Source organism: Vulpes vulpes, chromosome 13 (genome assembly GCF_048418805.1).
Source record: "Vulpes vulpes isolate BD-2025 chromosome 13, VulVul3, whole genome shotgun sequence".
Classification (NCBI taxonomy): domain Eukaryota; kingdom Metazoa; phylum Chordata; class Mammalia; order Carnivora; family Canidae; genus Vulpes; species Vulpes vulpes.
In genome coordinates, this window is record NC_132792.1 from 122,829,512 (window position 1) to 122,854,128 (window position 24,617).

At 38.1% G+C, this 24,617-nt stretch overlaps 1 protein-coding gene and 1 pseudogene across 16 annotated transcripts in view; both read left to right on the forward strand.

Moving 5' to 3' along the window:
• The window catches only part of AHCTF1 (AT-hook containing transcription factor 1), a 77,490-nt gene that overhangs the window by 38,958 nt on the left and 13,915 nt on the right, over window positions 1-24,617 (forward strand). For all 16 annotated transcript variants that reach the window (XM_072732788.1, XM_072732790.1, XM_072732789.1 and 13 more), the window contains 17 exons: window positions 528-617; window positions 2,818-2,958; window positions 3,603-3,707; window positions 4,791-4,884; window positions 6,506-6,629; window positions 6,793-6,849; window positions 7,570-7,716; window positions 8,271-8,458; window positions 13,168-13,312; window positions 13,387-13,518; window positions 14,218-14,368; window positions 14,820-14,970; window positions 15,289-15,381; window positions 18,158-18,335; window positions 19,856-20,059; window positions 20,914-21,328; window positions 22,645-22,768. In XM_072732788.1, coding sequence (XP_072588889.1) covers window positions 528-617; window positions 2,818-2,958; window positions 3,603-3,707; window positions 4,791-4,884; window positions 6,506-6,629; window positions 6,793-6,849; window positions 7,570-7,716; window positions 8,271-8,458; window positions 13,168-13,312; window positions 13,387-13,518; window positions 14,218-14,368; window positions 14,820-14,970; window positions 15,289-15,381; window positions 18,158-18,335; window positions 19,856-20,059; window positions 20,914-21,328; window positions 22,645-22,768 — 2,539 coding nt within the window. The remainder of the gene's footprint in view (window positions 1-527; window positions 618-2,817; window positions 2,959-3,602; window positions 3,708-4,790; window positions 4,885-6,505; window positions 6,630-6,792; window positions 6,850-7,569; window positions 7,717-8,270; window positions 8,459-13,167; window positions 13,313-13,386; window positions 13,519-14,217; window positions 14,369-14,819; window positions 14,971-15,288; window positions 15,382-18,157; window positions 18,336-19,855; window positions 20,060-20,913; window positions 21,329-22,644; window positions 22,769-24,617) is intronic.
• LOC112923596 (U4 spliceosomal RNA) lies at window positions 2,147-2,212 on the forward strand (annotated as a pseudogene).

Consider the following 24,617-nt stretch of genomic DNA (forward strand, 5'->3'; position numbering starts at 1 on the left):
CCAAGAATAAGAGCATTCATTACAAAACCACTTTGTACTTAAAAAAATCAGGAAAACTTTGATACATGCTATTATCTGATCTCCAGATCTGATTGGAATCTTACTAATCATGTCAGTAAGGTCCTCAGTAGCATTTATAGGGATAGCGAGTCCAGAATGTAACCCACAATATGCTTTACGTTTAGTGTTTATGTTCTTTTAATCTCTCTTACTCTGATGCAATTCCTAGGCTTTTATTTTTCAAGAAATTGGCGTGTTTAAAGAATATAAGCCTATAATTTTCCAGCCTTTCAATGTGTTTGTTAATTTTTCCTCATAATTAGATGGAGATTTTACATTTTTCACAGCCGCACTACATGAAGTGATGTTCTCCTTGCTGTATCTCTTGGGCTTGGTACCAGTTTGTGTCTCTTGTCAGTGTTGATGGCATTGCTCAGTGTGGTCTCTGTCAGGTTTCCCCACTGGAGTTACTAATTTTTTTGTTTGTAATTATTCTCCCTCTCTCCCCATTGATATTTACAAATAAGAGCAACCAAATTCTGCTGCTAATCTGCGTTTTGTTCTTGAATGGACATGGAATAAAGTGGTTTTTACAAAAGAGGAATTTGACAGACTATGTAAGTATTACATTAAAAAATTAACCTCGGTTTATGTTTTATAAGTACATGACGATAATAACTTATTTTGGAACTTGTAAACCATTTTTTTTTTTAAGGATTTTATTTATTTGAGAAAGAGAGTTAGCACAAGCAAGAGGAGCAGCAGAGGCAGAGGGAGAAGCAGCCTCCCCACCAGGCAGGGAGCCCCACACAGGACTCAATCCCAGGACCCTGGGATCATGACCCAAGCAGAAGGCAGACATCTACCCAAGCTCCTGAAAACCATTTCTTTTAAAGATTTTATTTTTAAGTAATTTCTATACCCAGTGTGGGGCTCAGACTTATAATCTCAAGATCAGGAGTCCCACGCTCTACCACTGAGCCAATCAGGCACCCTGACAAATTTATTTTTTTGAGCAAGATTTTGCAACAGATTGTTAAACTGGCAACATGTTAGTATGTCTGCAATACTGAGTTTCAGAGTTAAACCTTATCTTTGATCTTAGGAGATGAATTTATGAAGGATGCTGAAGATAGAGTTAGGAGAATGTGCCAGGTAACCTCAGAAGCTCCTCTGCTTACTCACTTTCTACTTAAAATATTTATGACTATAAAACAACTGAATAGGAGGGCAAAAAAAACCTCCGTCTTCTAACAGATGTCATCAGTCATTTGAAGTAATCTTTCTCCTTGACAGTCTTACTCGTCTGTCAAGAACTTTGAGTTTTGAGGTGTCCTATAAATATCAAATCCCATTTTGTGCAAAAATGATGTTCAGGGTATATGATTGCCCTGTACATAAAAGTAAGATTTAAGTTCATTTAGAAGTATTTGTTTTTGCTATTTCTATCATGTGTCAATGATGAATGAGTAAGTGTTCTGTATAAATAAGTTACTCGTAGTAGAGAATCTGCTGCCGTGTTACTAGGAAGACATGGGGTTCTGTGGTATTTTAGGCCATATTTATGAAACTTTTGAACATGAAATAATTTCAAGTATTTCAGTAATCGGTTAAAGTCAGGAACAAAAAACACCTGGTATTTCAGAGTCAGGGTTAAAAAAATGTATTTTTTTTTTTAGAGGAAAATGTCTTCAGGACTGGTTATGTAATTCATGTAAAAAAATTCAGATCCATTCATAAATTATATGCCTTTGTTATACTTTGAGCATAATGTGGTACTTCAGGTTTGAACCTGGTAACTTAGCCATTACTGCTGCCTTGAGCTTCATTACTGGTTAATGGAGTTTTTTTGTTTTTAATTATTAATTTATTCATGAGAGACATCGAGAGAGGCAGAGATATAGGCAGAGGGAGAAGCAGGTTCCTCAAGGGGAGCCTGATGCGAGACTTGAACCCAGGAACCCGGGATCATGCCCCGAGCTGAAGGCAGACGCTCAACCGCTGAGCCACCCAGGTGTCCCAAATGGAGTTTTTTTTTTTTTAAATCTAAATATAATTAAAATACAAAGTGTAGCATATTAAATGTATTGGAAGAAAAAAAATAAATGTATTGGAAGTAAAGGAAATCATTTGATTTGAAGAAGGAAGCTTTGCACAGTGGCAGTATCGTAGCCAATGAGGTTTATCCGAGGCGCGATTATTGCTAATTGATTTGAGGAAGGATTTCTAATTAACATCTGTTTTCTGGTTTCCAATTACCCATTAAATATTAATGTAATTAAATCTTACCTAAAAGATGTAGCCAGTAGCAACTAAAATACCCATTTTTTCCCCCAAAAAATGAATTTGTAAACTCATTGTTGAGTTTAAAATGAAAGGATAATCAAGTCTACAATGAGTTGTAACAAGCATACGATTTTATTTTAATAAGTATTTGAGTCTTAATCACTTTTGAAGACTGGAGGTGGAAAAAGTGCTTATAAAATCATCACAAAACATCATGGTACATAAAAGATCTGATATGAAAGATTTCTTCGAGGAAGAAGCATTTAATGATTAGAACTAATTTCTAGTCAATCTCCCGTTGACTCTCCATCCCCTTCTTCTGATCCCATTGTTCATTCTGTCTTAAAAAACTAGGAATTTGTATTTGTCTCTTCTGGGTTTCTTGAGATCATTTGCCATTTCAGCCTTGTTTTTGTAAATCTAATGTGTAGTCTAATTCTGTGATTAATAGGAGTTTGAGAAATCTTGTTTGTGATTTTAAGTAACTCAGATGTATTGTGTCAGAACCAATCTTGTATTTTATCCCACCAGGTACACCACTGTTTGATGGTTCGTGTCGATTCATAGACCCACAGACCATACAGTCTCTCCAACAGTGCCACCTGCTTCTCAGCAACCTTAATTCCGTCTTAAACTGTTTTACCACAGAAGCCCAAGAGATCACCGAGAGAGGTGTGCTGTTTATCTTACATGAATGGGTTAATTTAGATTTTACTCCAAGAAAGAATAGATGTCTTAGATGCATCATTGTGCAAAGTGCAAAGAGGCCTTTTTAATTTATTTTTACTTACTTATTTTTAAATGGAAACCACAGAACATTATTAGATGTGCCATGAGCCCATGCTTATACAAGCTTGGGAAATTTGACGGTTAAACTTCCTGTTAAGGTAGCGTGTATGAACTTCCAGTAGAGTTTTGAATTCTTAAATATAAATTTTTATTCACAGAAATCCTTGTAAATGTTTGTCTCTGTTTTGCCATTTAACCAAGATTGCTAATTTCACTTAAAAGCCTGGTTTGAACAACCTACATTGGTATTACTGTACTAGTTTACATTAATGTCTACATTTGACTTCTGAAACTAGGTAAATGGAAATGTAGCTAAGGTGGAAGCATGTTCACCTAAATTGCCTAGTCAGTGAGTTACTTAGTTCAGCATTTTGGAGGTTATTTGTTCAAGCTAAGTGTGTTTAAAAACCCATGTATGCTGTTAAAGGTCACCAGATAATTCGTTTTTGAGAACTGTCCAGTGTTTTGATTTGTCGTTTGTGGCTGATAAATTGAACATTACACAACTGGTGTTCCACTCTTCACAGGTCTCATGGACTTACACAAAAAGTGCCTGGTTACCCGGCTCATCTGCCAGTACACGCAAGTGGTGCTTTGGTTCTGTCATTCTGGGCTTTTACCAGAGGGCTTAGGTAAAACATTTATTGAATCTATAGATGCTAATGGAAACGTTCTTTAGTCTCTATCATTTGGTTGTTGTACTTTTCAGATTTCCTTTCTTCTGCCACCTCTCACATTTTCTTCTAGTCTTACGTTCGTTCTTAGTTTGTATCTCAAGTGCCTTGCCCTATGCTTGATAAACAGGCTTTCCATACATGTTTATTGTGCCAAATGACATGAAAGAATATTTGACAAAACGTAGCTTCTAAAAAAGGGCTCAGTGATATCATCAGCTATAATTTAGATCCATTCACCTGTGGGTTTTATACTCTGATCTTTTTCTCCTTAAGTGTTCTCTTAATATGCTTATTGATCAAGATGATTTGCCATCAAGCAATATAATTTCATCTGTTCTCTCTTCATCTAATAATTCATGCCAATACCAAGAATCAGAGAATTTGACTTTTGCTGTGTCTGTTTAGAACACTTTTTTTTTTTTTTTTTTTTTTAAGATTTTACTTATTAGCATGAGCAGGGAAGGGGTGGGGACAGCCAGAGGCAGAGGGAGAAGGAGAAGCAGTCTCTCCACTGAGCAGGGAGCCAGATGTGAGGCTCAATTCTAGGACCCTGAGATCATGATCTGGGCCAAAGACAGATGCTTCACCCACTTAGCCCCCCAGGCACCCCTGTTTAGACTTCTCAAGCCTCTAACTTCTTACATTTCCAGGGTGCACGTTAGATTCTATTTAGAAGTGCTTCTGTCCCTGTTGATCTTATTCTTTCATTATTTTCTTTGGTTTTTACTTAAATAGTAAATACTGCTTGCTTTTAGATTATCATTTGAAATTAAGGGAATGATTAAGGAGTGGAATCATTTCTGCAATAGATTTTCCAGAATTTTAAGCCAGCATCCTTGTTTTTTTATGGACCATCATGAGAGACTTTTTTCATTTATGTATCTGTTAATAAAGGGCCATATATTACTTAAATTTGGGAAGCCTGCAGACTAAACATCGTGCAATTATAGTAAAATATTAATGTGGGTAACTTTAGGTATTGTTGGGATATTTTAGAAATATTACTGACTTTTTTCCCAACTCTTAAAAAAAATCTAGATGATGCTGTGCAATTGTCCAGGTTGTACTACAACTACCCTGTAATTCAGAACTACTACACCAGTCGTCGACAGAAGTGTGAGCGTCTAGCAAGGTACCTTCCAGAACTTTCTAAAACCTGTAGAAGTTGCTTTTGTAAGAAGTGATTGCTTTATCAGAACAGAATTCATCATGCTACAGAAAGAAAAAAATGTGTGGAATTCTCAAGTGACAGAATTTGTTACCAGCATTATTTTAATTGTAATGTTTGCTTCTTTGCTTTGACCTAATGGTTATACCTTTATTTGATAACTTGAGTATGGCTACTCAGTATTTCCTAACTAAAGTAGTTACCACGATTGATTAGAGGAGATTCTATCACTTAAGCAAGTATTTTTCCTGAGGATTCTTACTCTGAAAAGAACTAATAGCTCCAGTACATCAAAAACCATGAAGCATACCACCAGTTAGGCGTTTTACATTCTTTATGTTAACAGTTGCATTTCAGTGCTTCAACCACTGTTTTCTTTGACTTATTTTCTTTGTTTCTCTTTTTTAAAGTATATGAGTATCAGCCTCATTGGTTCCTTTGGAATAAAGAAGCAGAAGTAATAGAAGAAAGAGCAGGGTTCTGTCTCTGGAATTAGATAGCCTTCTTCCTCAAGTGGGAGTGATACTTGTAGAATAGCCTGCAATGTTGAGAGCAGTGGTTCACGAATGCAGAAACCAGGAGTGTTGTCAGAATCACCCAGAAATCAGTACTTAAAAGGCTGTGCTAGGTATAATTTGGTGTGTGGCAGGTTTGGTGCTTTAGAAGAAATAATCTTGGAGACTGAGCACCGATTTGAGAGATTTATGAGACATTATTTTTACAGATTTTCTTTATTTGAAAGGAAAAATGTATGCAAGTTGGGGGGACGGCAGAGGGAAGAAGAGAGAGAGAGACTCAAGCAAACCCCCAGCTGAACATGGAGCCTGACAGGGGGCTTGATCTCACAACCCTGAGATCATGACCTGAGCCAAAATCAAGAGTTAGACCCTTAACTGGCTGAGCCATCCAGTTAGTTAGTTAGTTAAAATATGCAGTTAGGCATATTTTAAAATTCTAGATCTGTTAGTTCCTGAGTGTGTGTCTCTGAATGGGTTTGCTATGCTTTCTAATCCTGCTTGTCACATAAGTTGCACAGTCAGTATAAAGAAAGATTAAGTAGTGGATGCAGTGCTTGACTTGCACAGGAAGCATAGGAAGTAGGAACTGCTGCTACCCTGGTTGTTCTTAGCTGAGGAGGCAGGGACAGTATCTGCCGACCACCTTGTGGGCACTCAGTGATAAATTTTTTGAAGGAATCCGTAGGCTCAGAAGATTCTCAAGTAGTAAAATGGAAATCATAGCCCTTTGACTTTGAACTGCAGCATGTTTATGCTCAACCAGCTGCCATGCTCTTGTGCAGTTTGCTGTGGATGGTAAAACCTAGCATAGTCTTAGGCATCTGGCAGCAGGATCATACTGTCCCCGGGACCTGACCTTTGCACATGGGTTTATTGATGACCAAGCCTGAGGCCTTAGCAGGGTTCATCTGATTCTTAGTGACTGGACTTCACGTGATACTAAATGGGTTCCTGTTCTCAATTCTCTTCTTTTGATTGTGGGGATCGCTGAGGGTTTGCTGCTTATCGTTCTGATAGTAGGAATTGACACAAATATTGAATAATCCTAAATGTTGCCCTTTTTGCAGAGGGAAGTGGAACCCGGATTGCTTGATGATTGACGAAATGGTCTCTCAGTTAGGAGATGGTGTAGAGAGGTTGTGGAAGCGGGATGAAGGCGGCACGGGAAAGTACCCTCCCTCTAGTCTGCATGTACGTTCTCCACAACACGGGCCCACATGAGGACCACAGGGCTGCCCAGGGGCCGCGGGGGATGTGCTTAGCTGCATTTTTCACACCTGGCACTAGGCCTGGGAAAAACAGTGTTAGTGAATTAATATATAAAACACACTGAATTTTTTTATCCCTTGTATAGGCACTGCTTGACATATATCTACTGGACGACGTTACTGAAACAAGCAAACATGCTGTTGTATCCTTTAAAACACTGTCAAATGATTCATGTATTACCCAAATCAAAATTTGAGAGTAGTAGGAAACTTGCACATCTAGTCTAATCTTAGTTTCACATTTGCAATTTTTTTAAAGGAAGGTTAACCCAGGGTCTGTTAGTTGGGTTTAGATGGTCTATGGCAGATCTGTTACCAACAGTGGCTCTGAAACATTGCTGGCCAAATGATCTTTCTTAATGAGGTTAACTTACGTGTTCCCTGCAAATACACGATAAGTTAGCTTAATGTTACCTTTCTCATTGAGTCTGAGCCCAGCGGTCTTTGCGGTATTTTTGTACTGATATCTGTTTCTTAATGTAAAAATGTGTCCTATCTGTCATTCATAATTTATAAGACAATACATTATGTGTTTGCTTAAGCTGCTGGGTTCTACTGTGTACCTGGAATTTTGTGTGTAGCTCTCTCTCTTTAGTTTGCTAGTAAGTTACTGACTAGAGGAATGAAGAAAGTGGACTTTAGTTCATGTCCTTTGCGGTGGTACTTACTGTTGAGAATGAGTGAGGTGGTTGTAGGATTGGCTGGACCCACATTTAATAACACTGCTATACTTGGATATCTGTTGTTGAATCCTAAAAGTGGTCTCTTCCAGCCTCTTGCTGCTGTAGTCTGTTCCTGCCTCATTTAAACAGATACATAGGATATTTTCTTCTTGATATTGTCCTTAATTCTCTTTTTGAAAGACCATTTATTTGTTGCTTGATATTATGTATTCCTTTCCAAACAAAACAGATTCTTGCATTGAATCATTTCCCACTGCCTTTGCCATTCCTTGGGGCCAGGTGAAACTTATTCAAGGGTTTTGGCTGATAGATCATAATGACTATGGGGTAAGTCTGCTCACTTAGAGTAAACTTTCATAAAACATTAGCATTTCAGAAGGAGTACATAGCTGTGGATTAAATGTGACATTCCAGATATGATATAGTCTGCTTCTGCAATAATTTACAGTGGACTCAGCTCAGCCAGTACCTTTACCAAGCATGATCGTAGCCAGCGAGTATACAGAGATGGAACAGTTCAGAATCCCAAGTCCTATATTGCCTAAAGACGAAATAAATAATAAAAAATTACTAATAGTGCAAATACAGTGATTGCTCTGTTAGAGACACAATTGCTGTAGAACACAGGACTTGGCATTGATATATGAAGTTGAAGGCAGAAGGATTTTACATAATAGCTTAATGAGGCCTCAAAAGAACAGGGCTTTTGATAAGGCTTTTATTTAAAATAAAACATATTGTGGGTTAAAGTAGATCCTTACAGGTTATATTTAATGTGTTGCTTCTGACTTTAGGATTGCCTGTCTTTTTAAAGGATAGCTACTTTGTCTAAATGCAGCACGTTATATCTTCATTTATTGCTTTTTGTGTCATTTTTGCAGAGCGGCTTGGATCTTCTGTTTCACCCAGCTACCGTGAAACCTGTGTCATGGCAACATTCAAAAATTATTCAAGCCTTCATGAGTCAGGGTGAGCACAGACAAGCACTCAGATATATTCAGACAATGAAGCCTACAGTGTCGAGTGGTGATGATGTTACCCTTCATCTCACCGTTTTGCTTTCTAATAAGTAAGTACATATTTTGAAAATACTGTCAAATTCTTGATCACATATGTTTAACAAAGTGGAATTGATGAAACGGTAGCAATATATAATATCTTGCTTTGGTTGCATTGTATAATATTCTTAGGATTCTTTATTTTTCAACATTAACAAAAATACAGAAAACCTTTTATCCTAGAATAGGATGAAGAAAGAGTACCCTTGAGTAAAAGGGGAAACCAAACTGAGATTTGGAATTATATCTGTTGCTAATTGGCAGTGTTGGATAGTCCCATGTGGGTGGTTTAGGGTTAAGTGTGCTGAAGAGAAGCAAGAGATATAGAGGAAGGATGAAGTCCTATTGAGTTGTAAAATCAGATTTTGTATCTTAAATTGAACTGGATTTGAGCACATCCTATCTTTTCATTGCTTCTTTTCTTCCCTTTGCCATATTTTAATGTTCTCTAATCAGTATGATATGTTTGCCATTTATATTACAGCAGTATATATTATAAGTTACTACAGTTATTTTATTTGTCATATATGACAAATTAAATGGCATGATTGGAAATACAGCAATCTGGGGGTGCCTGGGTGGCTCAGTCAGTGAAGCGTCTGCCTTTAGCTCAGGTCATGATATTAGGTCCTGGGATCGAGTCCACTTTGGGGCTCCCTGTTCAGTGGGGAGTCTGCTTCTCCCTCTGCCCTTTCCCCTGCTTATGCGCACTCGCTGTCTCTCGCTCTGTCTCTCTCTCTCTGTCTCTCTTTCTCTGTCAAATAAATAATCTTTTTTTTTTTTAATGGAAATACAGCATTCTGATTATTGGGTTTTCTTGTTAACCAGATTAGTTGGGGAAATTACTTGGAGCTAATACTTCTTAGTAAGATTGGAACTGTTTATGCAACTCAGTTTGTTTTTTTTGGTCAGTTCTGTTAGTCATTATATTTTTAGAAATTGGTTACTTTACTCATCTGAGATTGTCGTTTATGAACCAAACACACCACTCAGTTTCAGCACTCTGAAAATAAGTTTTCTTTATTCTCTTGGGTTAAACAGAATGTATTTCTGAGAAGAGAGGGTTGAACCTCTAAAAATTTCAGATAGAAGAGTTCTGTAGCGTAATAATGAGTTGGCTAGATAGGTAGAAACAGCCAGTGTCCTCAAAAGTAATGAATTAGGAAGTACTTGTTGAAATGAAATAACTTGGATTAGCCATATGTCTTTGGCTAGCTGAATAAATCTGGAATGAACAGAAGAGCAAAAAGAAATTTAAAGAAGCTAGCCAGTGATAAAGGTTTAACAAATGGGTTTAGAGTCCCAGTACTGGGTAGTCAGGCAGCATGTAAATTATTTTCAGTTGCATATAAGCTGCTTGCTCTACTGACTTGAAAGAGGTGGTACTTGATCACTAATGTTTACATCAAAAAAACATGTTGGAACCAGGAAAACATATTTGAAAGGTTGCTTGGTTTTCCTCTGTGATCCTGTTGTCCTTTGATTCATTCACAACGTTTCTCTGATTTGCTAGATCCTCATTCCCTTTTAGCCACAGCAAACATTGCATGTTAATGTTTATGATAATGGGAACGTGTAATTTCTAAACCTTATTTCTAAGTAAAGGCTCAGTTATCTAGTCTTAAGAAAAATAGCACCATAAAGTGTCCCATAGAGGAGTTGCAGAAGTAAAACCATAGAACCACCTAAAATAGCATTTGTTGAGATTGCATGGGTTCTGATTCGGTACAGGCATATCTCAGAGATGCTACAGGTGCTGCTCCAGACTGCTGCAGTGAAGCAAGTCAAGGAATTTGTCTTGTTGCCTCGAGTGTATGAAAGTTATGCGTTGGTAGTGTATTTATGTTTACGTAGGAGTGTGTGTCAATCTGTCTTTTCTGATGTATTACCAAGAACAACCCCCGTGCGTTCCTTAATGAAATGACTTTCTAGCCTTTTATCAGTTGAAATAATTTTCTTATTTTTTCCCACCATCATGGTTTTTTTTAACTATAGGAAGCAGGAGAGTAGTAGGAATTTGGGGGCTTTCTTATTTTTAAAATTTATGTCAGTGTTGGCAGTGGAGTAACCTTCATCTTCTCAGCTCTTCTGAAGAATTTACCCTTCACGATGACAAGCTGTTAGGGAGCTTTCTCTTCCCCAAAAGTTCGTAGTAGTGATCACAGCACATCAGTGATAGAAGCAGCTCCAGGCTTGTTTTGGGCAGCATTTACCTTTCAGCACACACCCCCCGCGCCCCCCCACACATAGACTTTTAAAGTCCAAATAGCACACTCTATGTCTTTCTGCAGTATACTTTTTTCATCTATTTAATTTGGACTTTATTTCATAATAGCACAAAAAGAGCTTCTTTATTCTTGACTGTCACATGGTAGTTCCTTATGATGTACAGTATTTATTTAACCCGCTACCTTGAGTGAACATTTTAGGTGTTTTCCAGCCTTTGCCAGTTTAACCACTGCCTTAGGAAACCACACATTTTGCACAGGTGCAGATTTAGTTTGTAAGATGCAAAATCCTAGAAGTGGAATTACTGGGTGAAAGGATATTTGCATTTGTCATTTTGGGTAGCTAATGGCATACTGCCCTTGTGAGGGTCAGGCAACTTTAACCCTATCACCTTAGGCTGTGCCCTTCAGTTGATACTTATTCATCTGACGGGTCAAAGCAGTAATAGTAATAGGTTTCGTTTCACCATAATTATAAGAGAACACGCCCTTTCATAAAGATGCTATTTCCTGCTTGTGATTTGCCCATTGTTTTTTTGTGTGTGTTGTTGGGATTATTCTTCCTAACTTGTTAGAGCTCTTTATGTATTAGGTATATTAATCCTGAGATTTTTCTTTTTCCTCTTGTTTATCATTTGTCTTTTTTACTTTGTTTTATGATGGATTTCGTTATGCTGAAAATTATGAAGTCAGATTTACCAGTATTTTCATTTGGCTTTTGTGGGTTTTTTTCACTTCAGTGTCATTATTTTCTAGTTCTCTCATGATACCTACTACCACTTTTACGGTTTTTGTCTTACCATTTAGGTATTGATTGATCTGAAATTGATTTTGGTACAAGCATTTCTAAAAGAAGATTTCAGTGTATACAAAAATAGTATAGTATGGTAAAGGTGGTATACATCTGTCCTAAATCAGATTCAACAAATAGCAAGATTGTGCCATATCTACTTCATCTATGCTGGGTTTTAAAAAACTGATGGTGATAGGTTCATTTATCCTTCTTACATATTTTTTTATCTACAAATTGTTATGCTCATTTTAATACTCCCATATTTTTTATATAGGAAAAAAATTACCCACCCTGCCTAAGATACTCAGGTTTATAACAACCATACTCTCCTGCCTGTCCTGGTGCACGGAGAAGTACAAGGCAAAAAAAGAGAAGTACAAGGCAGTTTTAGATTTTTAGGCAATACCAGTAAATGTGTTACTTATCTGGATTATTGACCTTTTCTAAGTCCTGCAGAATATGTAAAAACATTCTAGTCGCAAAATAATAGAATTAACAGCTGGCCCTGGCCTGTCAGCAGAGGGAGCCCTTTTCTTCCCTAAGGAGCTTTGTATCCACAAGAAATCTGGGAAGATGCTGCCGGAATTTCCTTCCATGCGCTTTCATGCTGAATATTAATTGGTATGACTATGTTTACATATTCTGTGTTTCTTTTACGTGTTGTTTATTAAGAAGTCTTTGTGTTGGTATTTGTGACTTTCATAACTATAGCTAAAGCTTTTTTATGAAGATACCCATTGAAATAAAAATTACCTGTTGACTTTGAATTAGGTAAATGATTTTTTTTTTATTTTAAAGGTTTTACTTATTTATTCATGAGAGAGGCAGAGACATAGGCAGAGGGAGAAGCAGGCTCCATGCTGGGAACCTGATGCAGGACTTGATCCTGGGACTCCAGGATCACGCCCTGGGCCGAAGGCAGGCGCTAAACCCCTGAGCCACCCAGGCATCCCTAAATTTTTTTTTTTTTTTTTTTTTTTTTTAAGAAAACTCCTGCCCTGATAACTCCTGTGTACTTTTTGTTTTTATTCTAGCACCCACCTCAGCCCTGAAAGTTATTCTGACAATTTTAGTTTATCTCTTTCAAGACCTTTAGTTACCTAACTAAATAAGTACGTAAACATCTACAGGCTTTGTTTATTGTTTGATTTTTTTAATACTTAACAGTGTCATGAGAAACACTGCTTTGTTTGATGTCTTGCTGCCCACGTAGTTTGTAAAACTACTGAACTTAACCCATGTTCTCTGATCAGATCTTGGTTACAGATCAGTCACAATATTCTTTTACTGAGCTATGCCTGTCACCGTCCCATAAACACACTGTTGCGTCTGTAAGTCTTTGCCAGCTTCCTGTCCCTCTGCTCTCAGGCTGGGTTCTGTTTCCATAAGAGCCAGCTTTTCTCTGTCTCACCACACTCTTTGTCTTCCATCCAGACCATATTAGGTTGTGTCTTCTAATTCCTGGGTACTTACTTTGCTTTCCTGTTTCACACTTAAAGGATAAAGAACACCATCACATGAAGTCTTCTCGTTGAGATCAGCAAACTTCACCACACAATGATTAGCGTTTACTATCAGCTCAGAGATTACTTTGCGTTACAAAAATGAGGTGTCGCTGAGATTCTGTAGGTGGATCACCTGTTTTGAACACTTCAAACCAGCTTTTCTAACACTAACCCGTGCTAAACGCTGGTTTCAGGTACATGGTTGAGGCCTGGACTTTCTTGCGACAGCACTCCACCAGTGTGAATGTAGAGGCGCTCCTGACACACACGTATAAAGTCTGCCAGGAAACGGGCCTAATGGAGGACTTGCTGAAGCTGCCTTTCACAGACCTCGAGCAGGTAATGACTCCCCGGTATCACCTCATCAGAAATGCAGAAGTTGGTAGCTTACAAGTGCTTTTGTTTCTTCCTAGGACTGCTTGGTGAGATTTTTGCAGTCCAGCACCAATGTTCGGAATCACGAATTCCTTCTGGTTCATTATCTGCAGCGTGCCAATTATGTCTCTGCGCTGAGGCTGAACCAAACTCTGAAGACAAATTTTTCGGTATAGTGAAACTTGTTTTGTTGTGGGGGACAAGAGGAAAGGAAAAGTGGTTAACTCTGTTGTGTTAGAGTTTGTCGTTTGGTGACCACTGGCTTCTCTATATCCTTGAGCTTGGAGAATCCTCCTCTTACCTTCTCTAGCATGTGGGAAAGAGGGCATTATTATTTACCTAATCCTCTTACACATGCCATTTCTACTTTAGATAACTGCCCACAGTCTTGCCAGACTAATCACTCAGGGGGGACGAGAGGAAGAGGTGGAGGAGCAGTGAAGGTTACATAGTATGAAGAGCATGGCCTTCGAGGGTCAGACGGATTCTTTTTTGCACTCTGTGCTTGGAACACATTCTCTGAGCCTTGATTCCTCATCTGTAAAGTGACAGTCTCTGTTTGTGGGGATGTGCAGAGGTGTGTCTGAGCTGACCTGTTGCCTGACATATGTAAATGCTTGATAAATGATAACCACTGTTTTTATGTGGTGAAGACCCGAGGCTTGGGGGTGGAGTGGTTGGGAGGGCCTTACGGATGGGTGAGGACTGATAGTGCACTCAGAAGCGTGTAAGAGGTCCTTGGTTTGAAAGAATGGATACAGAGAGGAGGAAAACATTCTTAGGTTTTCAGAACTATGTTTCAGATGGTAAATACATAAACATGGCGCTTTTGAAGATTAAATTTTTACTGATTACGTCACGTTCAATAGAATGATCGTGATCCTCGTCTGCGGGAAAGATCAGAGGTTCGAAATGCTATAGTCGAGCAATATGGGAAAGTCCTTCCTAAAATCCAGCGAAGATTAGCCATTGAACAAGCTAAGCCTTACCATCTGTCCACATCACCAGTTCTTCGAGAAGGTAAGATCTAATAGAAGACTCTCATGAAGTACTAGGTGAGAAAGGACATTGAGTGGTTACCTTCTGAAACCATTGTTACCTTGTATTTAGCTCATTTTTGCTTTCATTCCAGTGATGCTTTTATATTGGCCACTCTACTTTTTCTCCTTCCAGATATAAAGTTTTCTTGAAAGTTCTTATAGTTGATTTTCAGCATAGTATAGAATAAAAGCCCTCGTTTTATTTCGCTTGGACACTTCCATCCAATTTTTAGAGAATATAGACAATAATTTCAACACTCCTAAAAACCCAGATTGTTAATTTTTGCATAGAAATGTTGCTGAACTAAGTATAACCTGTAACTGTTGCTGATCTTGTGAGCCCTGTGTCTCAAGTCACTCTTTCATACTCATCTTCTAGTAAAATCCTGGTGTTAGAGAAGAAATTGAACCGTGCAGTCTTTGTTTTACAGTTTCTAGACCCCAACCATTATCCACTATTACAAAGCAAGCTGCAACAGGGGCTGTGTTAACAAGATCTGCTTTCATCAGTAATGTGTTATCTAAAATTGGAGAGATTTGGGCATGCACTGGACCTAAAGGTGGCAGCTCAGCCTACAAGAGGTATGTTTTCCTCACTCCTGTTATGGTCTTGCCGCTTGTTCATCTTTCCTTGATATCAGAAGCAGTCATCAGCCATCCAGCCTTAGAGTTTATTAGTTTTTGTAAAAAAGGAAAAACTCCTATGTTGCCTGTTTTTATTGTAAGAACATTTTTTTTGTTTTTAATTTAAAAGCAATTGTGTTTATTATTTGTAAATAAGCAGAAATATACAAAGTAAAAAGTGAAAGCCCTCCTCCTACCTGATCCTACCTTCTTAAAGCATATTTTGATACTCTCTGTAGTATATACTCAAAAGTTCCATTTTTATTTTCTTTGCAGTCCTAGAAGAGAACCATCTCCTCTCCCCCATCCACAAGTGCCTGAGGCATTTGTTGGAACACCAATTTTAAAAGCATCACAAAAAATTTCTAGGTAAGACTTATTAGTTAAATCATTTTAAAGTCACAGTGCTAGAAAATGATTACACTGTCATTTTTAATTATTTTTAAAATTTTATAGTATTTTAAATTTTTGAATGAGTTTCTACTGCTTTTAATTTTTTTTTTTTTTTTTTTTTGCTTTTAATTTTTAAAAAAATAATTTGGAAAGTAGTACAGTAATTTTAGGAAATTTCACACCAGCTCCTAGCCTACTTAGAATTTTGGCTTAGAGAAAAGAAGGAAACTTTTTTTCATTAAAAATCATGAGCAAAAAGTAAATTGTTAACTTAAGTTCTTTAATATCACTTCCTTGTTGATTGATCCCTGAATGAAGATTATTTTTATAATTCATAACTAATCTTGGTCAATTCATTTAAACTCTCCTGTACAGCAGAGTCCACTAACATGTGTTCCATGGCTTCAGATGCAGTAATACTTGGACACCTTAAACTGTGATAATAGAAACATAGTCAAGTCGAAGTTTTGCATCCAGGATGCAATTGTGATTGTTTTGTTTAAGAATATTGGATAGTTGCAAAAGATGTTGGTGTCCTCAGTAGCAGAGAAAACAATGTCTTAGTGTTTGATTCTTTGTCTTTAACATCAGGCTCCTGATTGTTGTAAATTTGATTGTTGACATTTTATCAGGAACAAAATCACATTATTATTTTGGGAATAAAATGATCTGAATTTATAATAGAATGGAATAAGGTACTCAGAATAAATTAATAATTTACAAATGGTTGGCACCAAAGTTGCTTAGAGTGAGCGTATTTTTTTCAAAGCTTAAAATGGGGTTTTCTCTTTGGGGGAGGGGAGTGGTTAGATTTAATTAGGTTGAGATTGTTTTCCTTTAATTACCAGGAAGATTATTTCAAATGAAAGTCATTATTACTGTCATTCTGTTTTCCTAGTAGTAGTTCCATTTTTTTTCTCCCGACAAGTCCCTTTTTCTCAGTCCCTTTGTGCTTTGATAGATCGGGAATTCAGGAAGGGAGTAATAATAAAAGTTTTCAGAAGCATGACTAATGGCCTAAGGACCTAAAGAAAAGTATTTTGAGAATCCTCCAAAGCTATGGTGAACTCAGATTGAAGAAAGTCAATTGAGGTGTGAATATTTATTTTTATATAAATCATTCCATTCCCTAATTCCGCTTTGCATTAGTGGGTAATAAGTAAACTTAATGGATTGTGACTAGTATATCTTTAGCAGAGGCGATATCAGTGGGCACTGCACATAGTAAGGCTACATGCTGTTTTGTGCAATTTATGTTTTGTGTACGTGTATGCTCTGAAATGGATTACTAATGTGTGTCATGCTCAAAGATTTGTGGAAATCCTAAAACCTAATGCATGCATGCAACGATAATTGTTTTAGTGTAATTTAAATATATTGAGTCTCATTAGTAGAAGAATTTCGTTTTAACTCAGTAGGTACCTTTGCTGGACGGGCCCTGCTTTTGAAAAGCAATCATTATAAATGAACATTTTGGAGATAAATATTAGCACAGTGTAAGGCACTTAACAAAATACCTACATGGGCTAATTCAGTATAAAAGTAAGCAGATGGTTTACAAATACAAATGAGATAGAGAAGGAAAAGAATTAGAACCAACAATAGAGAGAAATGTCTAATGGCCCGATTTTTTTTTTTTTTTTAAAGATTTTATTTATTCATGAGAGAGACAGAGAGAGAGGCAGAGACACAGGCAGAGGGAGAAGCAGGTTCCATGCAGGGAACCTGACATGGGACTTGATCCCGGGTCTCCAGGATCACGCCCTGGGCTGAAGGCGCTAAACCGCTAAGCCACCAGGGCTGCCCCCGATTGGATATTTTTGATTTGGTGGAAGTCTCAAAGCTGTGCCTAGTATAGAATAACAAGCATTTAAGGATTAAGGAAATGCTTCCTATAAATATTTCCCACTGGGAACAGGTTGGGTCTTAAAGCACACATCTGTGATCTGCGTTCATCTGCTATCCCAGTTGTGAAATCTTATTTGAATGTAGAGGACAAAAGGACAAGAAAGGCACAGCAGTGGGGACCAGAACATGCTGTACCTTTCTGGCTATTCTCACCTGGGCCAGAGAGTCATTTTGAGGAAGTAAAAATATATTGTTTTTATTATAGAGAATATAACCATAAAATAGACTATTTATTAGGAAATTGGGAAAGGAGTGACCTATGCAAATGGTCCATCAAAAATTATAATCTGAAAATTTCACCTTTGAATTTAAATTCCTTATCTGTTAAGTTTTTAAACTATTGGGACTATGCATGCTTAATATAATTTATCAATGAGATTAGTTTCATCATTTGTATAAACTACATCTAGGACATTACAGAAAACCATTCAGAATGTGTAGGCTCCATTTTGTCATTGACCTCATTAGTTTCAAAAACTTCTGTGTGTTGGAGTTCAGTCTTCTATTTCGATAGAAACCATAAAGGTAAAGCAAACCACATTCATTATGTACTTCACATGTAGATAAAAGGAATTTTTACATGTTCATAAAAATGAGCTATAGCAAATGACTTTATCAGTGAATATTGGTAGAAGGGAAGGTGGAGGACTACAGCATTTGTTGTTGCCTAGAATTCCTAATTTTCATTAATATCCTTGACTGAATTTACAATTTCATGTGGTAACTATATTTACCAGCGGATATAGAAGTCAAATTACATGGCATAATGAGTTTTTTGGGTTTGTTTTTTCACCATACCTCAGTAAATTAGTTACCCGGATCTCTCTTTGTCCTCTGATTACAGACCACTGGATTTGGTCGTTCATCCTGTGCACCAGCCTTGTCAGCGTTTGGGATTTATTCAGCAAACCCCCAAAAGATCTCCTTTATACCTAGCATCCAGTTCATTGTTCAAAGGATCACCTCACAGTCCCTCCAGGACGCTAGAATTACGTGTACTTGAAACTCCTTTTGTAGTGAAGGTGAGTATTACATACCTTGCATTCATAGTGAAGCTAGGGGATTCTTTTCAAGCAGCAAGGCAAAATAAGCTAGCTCTGGCTAATGTCTCTGGGGAGTTGACAGCTTTAGGCCTTCTTTGGGGGTGTTACCTTTCCAAAATATTGATTGTATTTTTACATCTTCTTAAGTAGGACTTTATTACTAAGTTTACCTGTAGTGCTAATCTGAGGTTGTACTCAAGGTTAACAATTATCTTGTGTTCTGAGAGTAACCCAGATCTCTGGTTATTACTGGTTGAAACCTTAAATTAAAACCTCTGAAAAAAGCATTCACGTTCTTGAGTTGCTCCACCACCACCACACACACACCACCACCACCACCACCAGTTTCTTCTCCCATGCTGCTGTTTCTTCCTTCTTATGTCAGATGCTTTAGTTCTCAGGTTTCTTTTTATTTATTCTCTCCTTTGATGAAACTGCACTGTTACTCCTTCTTCCTAGCAGTCTATCTGTCTTAAATTCCTTTTCCTTCACCATCTCTGGTAAACTATTAAATGGGAAACCATAAAACTAGACTTGTGGTGGCAGGGAGTGGGCACCTTTTCCCCATCCCGTTGTCAGAATGGTTTCAATCTGTTGTGTGCTGGCAACTTATCCAGTGTTCTGGATGGAGTTCTGGAAGTACTCCACCTTCATTTCTTTCCATTGTTTCTGGATAGTCAGTGTGGAGACTGAAGCCAGGGGATTCTTACTTTTCAAAGTGATTAAAAGATAGTTCAACAAATGTCAGTCCTAAAATAATTACTAAAAGAAGGTTGAGGAGCTTATTAAAATACCTGATATTTACTCTCCAGGGCCGTGATTCCTGTTTTCATCCTTTTAAAAAATCACATTTTATATTCTCCAAATCAAGGAGTAATTTTGTGCCTGCCACCAGAAACAGTCTAGAAAAAAACATGAGTATAATATTGAAATGTATCTAATGGGTTACAGCTATCTGCTTTAGGGGAGAAGTGAAGTGAAGGAATGGTTGCTGCTGAACAGTGTCTATGCTGATTATTTTTATTAATTGATAAATCCTCAGGATTCTCATAAATAATCAGTTATTGTTGGATTCCTGTGATGAGATGATATTTTTTATGACATTCTTAAAGTCAGGCTCATCATTTTGTATTAACTTGCTCTAATTAAGCTCAATTCTTTTCTATACGCACTGTCCTATCTCTTCACCTGACTAAAGTTTTATAGGCATCCACTCAATAATTTCTCTCTGTACTCTTTTTCCTCTTTTTTAAGTTGAACTTAAACTGAGAATAAGCAAGACCTTTAGAATGGACATAGTTTTAGGTTTTGTAACCTTAGGTATAGAAATGTCTGAGTAGAATTTTGTATTTTCTTTCCAGTAATTGGTAATGAAACTTTATGTTGGTATGTTTATTGGAGATGAGTACACAGGTAGCCTTGTGACTCAGTTTACTCCATCTATCCTCATGTAAGCGGTGTTTACAAACACTGGTGGTGGCCTTCATTCTTTGTTGCAGAGAGCTAAGACTTTGGCCATGTCGGTTACTTCCTCTGGATTTGCCGAGTTCACTCCTCAGTCCATCTTAAGGTCTGGTCTCCGAACACCGCCTTTACCATCTCCCTCTCTGTCACCTGGAAGGTCTGTCACCCCTCCATTACGGCTTAAGGAAACTAGAATCTCATTCATGGAAGAAGACATGGCCTCCAAACAGACTGCTGGAGTAAGTTTGATAATAGTTGAAACAAATGAAGACTGTATTAGCTTTTACAAGTAAAAGGTAAGATAAATAAATCTTTTTTTGAGAGCGAGGATGAGCAGGAGGAGGGGCAGAGGGAGAAGAACCAGACTCCCCACTGAGCAGGGAACCTGACATGGGGCTTGATCCCAGGACTCTGAGATCATGACCTTAGCCGAAGGCTGATGCTTCACTGACTGAACCACCCAGGAGCCCCAGATAAATCAATTCAAATAAGATGACTATAGATTTTTTTATATAATTTCATTGATAGGCATGAAATGGGGGGGTGGGAACACACAACACAAAAATAAAAATCGGAAAATATTATTAGTTCAGAAAGAATCTCATGGCATTGACTGGCTGAGCCAAACTCATCATTTACAAGTGAACCTTTAAAAGAGGACCCAGAAGCACCAAGTAAATTGCCTATAATCAAATGGCTATTTGGTCAAGACCTTGTAATTCCTTAGTCCATGTTCTTTACCTTATGTTGTAGCGGCTTTCTTACTAAAGTTCCTTATTGGGTGTCTATTGAGATGGTATTTCATCAAAGCTCTATTGTAGGTTACTAGGAATCCATGTGGTGGGAGTGGGTCATCTTGCCTATTCTGTTTTTAGTCTTTAGGAAATCCTGTTCTATTCCCAATCAAGGACACAGTAACAACCATTAACTTTCAGCCACGTATCTGGAGAGAATGGATTTAGAATAAGTGAGTTTTGAGTGACTGTCTAGAGAAATACCAAACATAGGACAGGTGGGAATGATCAGATGGAGAGCTTAGACTTAGCTGATTTCTCCTGGTGAATTTTTTTTTCAAAACCTTTTACTTGACTAGGGTGCAGATGACAGCAAAACAAGACTCTCTGTTACTACACCTCTCCAGAAATGTGGAGTTCCAGCAAAAAGTGAATGGCTGAAGAGCAAAGCTAAGACAACAGACTTTTCCCTGAATAGTCCTGAAAAGGACCATCAGGAAGCAGAAGTGAGGTCACAGGACACTCCTTCTCAGAGTTTGGAGAAACTGGATATGAGCAGAGAAAGTAGCGGAGCTTCAACCAAGTCAGACCAGACCACCTTGGAGTATCAGGATGCACCATCACCAGGAGACCTGGAAGGTATTTTCGTGGCCTCCAAGCCAGTGAGCTCTTCTGTGGAGCTAATCATTAACGTAGCTGAACCAACGAAGAAGGACAGTGATAAAGATGTGCTTGAGTCAGAAGGGGCTTCTCCAGACCTGGAGAAACAGGCAGGTAAGAACTCTTTTCCTGGTCTTCATTCATAAGATGTGTTCTAGAATTCTTTCCACTGAAGAAAAGCATCAGGATCCAAGAATGACATGATTACAGTGTCCTAGGTTCTAGACACAATGCATATGCCTAAGGCCCTCTTAGAGCTCTGAGAAGTAATAATACTAACTCTCTATAGCCTAGGTTGTTCCTACAGTTTCTAACTTGTCCAGAAGCCTCAGCTTTCTCGAAAGCTGCTCAGAAACCAGGTCCAGCAGTACCATCCCTAGCTCCAAAATAATCACCGGACAATCAGAACAAGTATCTAGAGGCCCACAAACTTAGAGTCTTTATGTTTCCTTCTGTCTGTGGAACAGGTGGGCTCCCGCATGTGTGTGGTCCATGTTGAGGATCTGACAGTGCATACAGCAGACATGGCACCTGCCCGCCTATCATTTAGAGCCTGGTGGACTATATATAAACGAACAAGCACTTGGAGTGTAGTTAGGAAAGTGCTTCTACAGGAGGCATGGAAGAGGCCAAGGAAACACCAGAGAGAGGGGAGAGATGTAGCTTAGAATTGGATCAGAATTTAGTCTTGTGCCCCCACACAGTTTTAACAAACATATGTAAAGGTCATTCCTAACTTTAAATCTGTAAAGGTAAATACTTTGATAAAAATCTGTGTCATACTAGTTTCTTTGGGGCTATGATGTCTCTAATGTAATAAACACAAGCATTATTAATTGGTCTAAGAGCCTAGGACTGTCCTCGTGAATGGCATCTGTCTCCAAGTATACATCAGCCTGGACATGCTCTGTTCCACTAAAATATTTAAATCATGAAACAGATGAGGATGTTTATGACAGTATCTTCATTAGTTATTCCTAAAAAGATTAGGCAGTCTCAGATAGAATATTAATGTCTTAACGTTTCATGGGGGGGATTATATAGCGCAGACTATTGGGTGAAAAAGGCCAGATTTGAATCTCAGCTATTACTAGGCCTGGGATAAGCAGTAACTTTATGCTTCTGTTTCCTCATCTGTAAAATGGGAGTAATAGTTCTACCACTTTGATTATTAAGGACTGAGCCAATCCATGTATGACACTTGCAGGTTAAGCCACAAGTGAAAGAAGTGGTAGGTTGGGGGGTTCTTGGACTGGGTTCAGACTACTAGAAGAATCTGTTGGCATTCTGAGGCCAAGGGAGAAAACCTAAAAGTACAAAAAAGCAGATCCAGCAAGCTTGTTAATAAGTAATCACCCAAGAAAGATCCTGAGTGCTTGCTAAACATCAGGCATAAGTTATCGTAAATATTCTTCATGCATGATTTGTAGGCACCATAGACGATGCAGAGACAAAGAACCTCTTGGTTGCAGAGGAGGTACTTTCAGACTTAAATCACTTACACCGCATTCCAGGAGTGGAAGCTTCCCTCTGTGTACCACCAGCTCATGAACGGTAAGTTAGTAGGGAAAGCTCCAACTGTTAATAACAGTGTGATGAAGTGGTGAACTGATAGCTTCACGGTCTGTGCATAGAGTAGCTTTTATTTCGACCTTGGGCATTCCCACTTTGGTAATGGTTCCTGTTATGAAGGACATTCATTTGTACAAGTGTGTGTTATGTAGTAGTTGTCGTTAAAGTCTTAGAATGATATTAGACATTTCCTGAATATACAAAGTCATGGTGAATGGAGGCAGCTCTCCTTTTATATTCTTTGGTGATTGTGTTTTTGTTGAAGATCAGAAGTTTCACTTACAGCCATGCGTTCCTCCATGCCCTGGTTTCCATGGTTTCAGGTTGGTGGGATGGGTTTCCTGCAGAACCAAGATATGGAGGACAAGGGACATGGCTCAGAGGCATTTTGTTCCCTACATTTGGTAAATATAAGACTCCAGCAGTTCTTCATTTTTAATGACTGCTTGAACTGTTACGTTCCTGGTTAGTTTTATTTAATGTTTATGCATGCAGGAATTACTCTAGATGACGTAGGTCAGTGCTGCTCAGTGTGGTCTAACAACCTAATGCCAGGTCCCAAACAGTTTATGGCCTGCAACAAGACAAGCAGCTTGTATTGGGATATAAACCAGCGCACAACTTCCTTTCCTGAAAAGTCAGCTGAACTAATCAATGAAGTGATTGATTGGCCATCTGGCAAAACCTCCCCCTGTCATTATAAGGCTGGACACCTTGCATGTCATGACTTAGAGCAGCTCTGTTCTAGAGGATAGAGAAAAGTTGCAGCTTTGCTTATCACGAAGTAGTAAGAGTGATTACTAAGATTGATCTACATAAAACATGGTCATTTAAGATACCATAAAGAGTTCATTGCTTTGTAAGTCCTAAGGGAGTTCACGTACCACCCATGAATATCAGTATCATAATAGTCACCCCTCATGCATTGAACTCGATCGTGTCCTTCACTTAGGAGATGAGAGAAACCCTAATTAGCTGGAATTTTTGCTAGGCCTCTATAGAAAACATGGGAAGAAACAATATAAAAGGATTATCTGGATTGTTTTATTATTTAATTCTAATGTTTCTTGAATTTTAATGAAAATAATATTTATTGCAATGGGTTTGACAGAGAATTTCAACAATTACAAAGCAGGAGGAATCACCTGACAAACTTTGTGGTCACCAGTTATCTGGGCGAATAGTCACCATCGTGACAAGCCTATGTTCTTTTTAAATATAAATTTATTAGTTGTTGGTTCTTAGTTATCCTAACATTGTGACACAGAGATAAGTCTTAATAATACACTATAAGGGTGCTTGGGGCGGCTCAGTCAGTTAAAGGTCTGCTTTCAGCCCAGGTCATGATCTCAGGGTCCTGGGATCCAGCCCTGCATTGGGCTCCTTGCTCAGGTAGAGGGAATCTGCTCCCTCTACCTGTCCCCACACCCCTGCTCATGCTCTCTCTCTCAGATAAAATCTTTAATATATATATATATATATATTTTAAATATATGTATATATTTAAAATATATATATATATATATATTTAAGATAAATGTATACAGGGCAGCCCTGGTGGCTCAGCGGTTTAGTGCCACCTTCAGCCTAGGGCCTGATCCTGGAGACCTGAGGTCAAATCCCACATCAGGCTCCCTGCATGGAGCCTGCTTCTCCCTCTGCCTGTGTCTCTGCCTCTCTCTGTCTCTCATGAATAAATAAATAAAAATCTTAAAAAGAAATGTAGATATATATTCCAAATGTATGCTTTTTCTTGAATTTATAATTTTATTTGTCCCATTTAAAAAAAATCCGCATGTTTTCATTAGATTTTGGTAGAGGGCCAATTGAA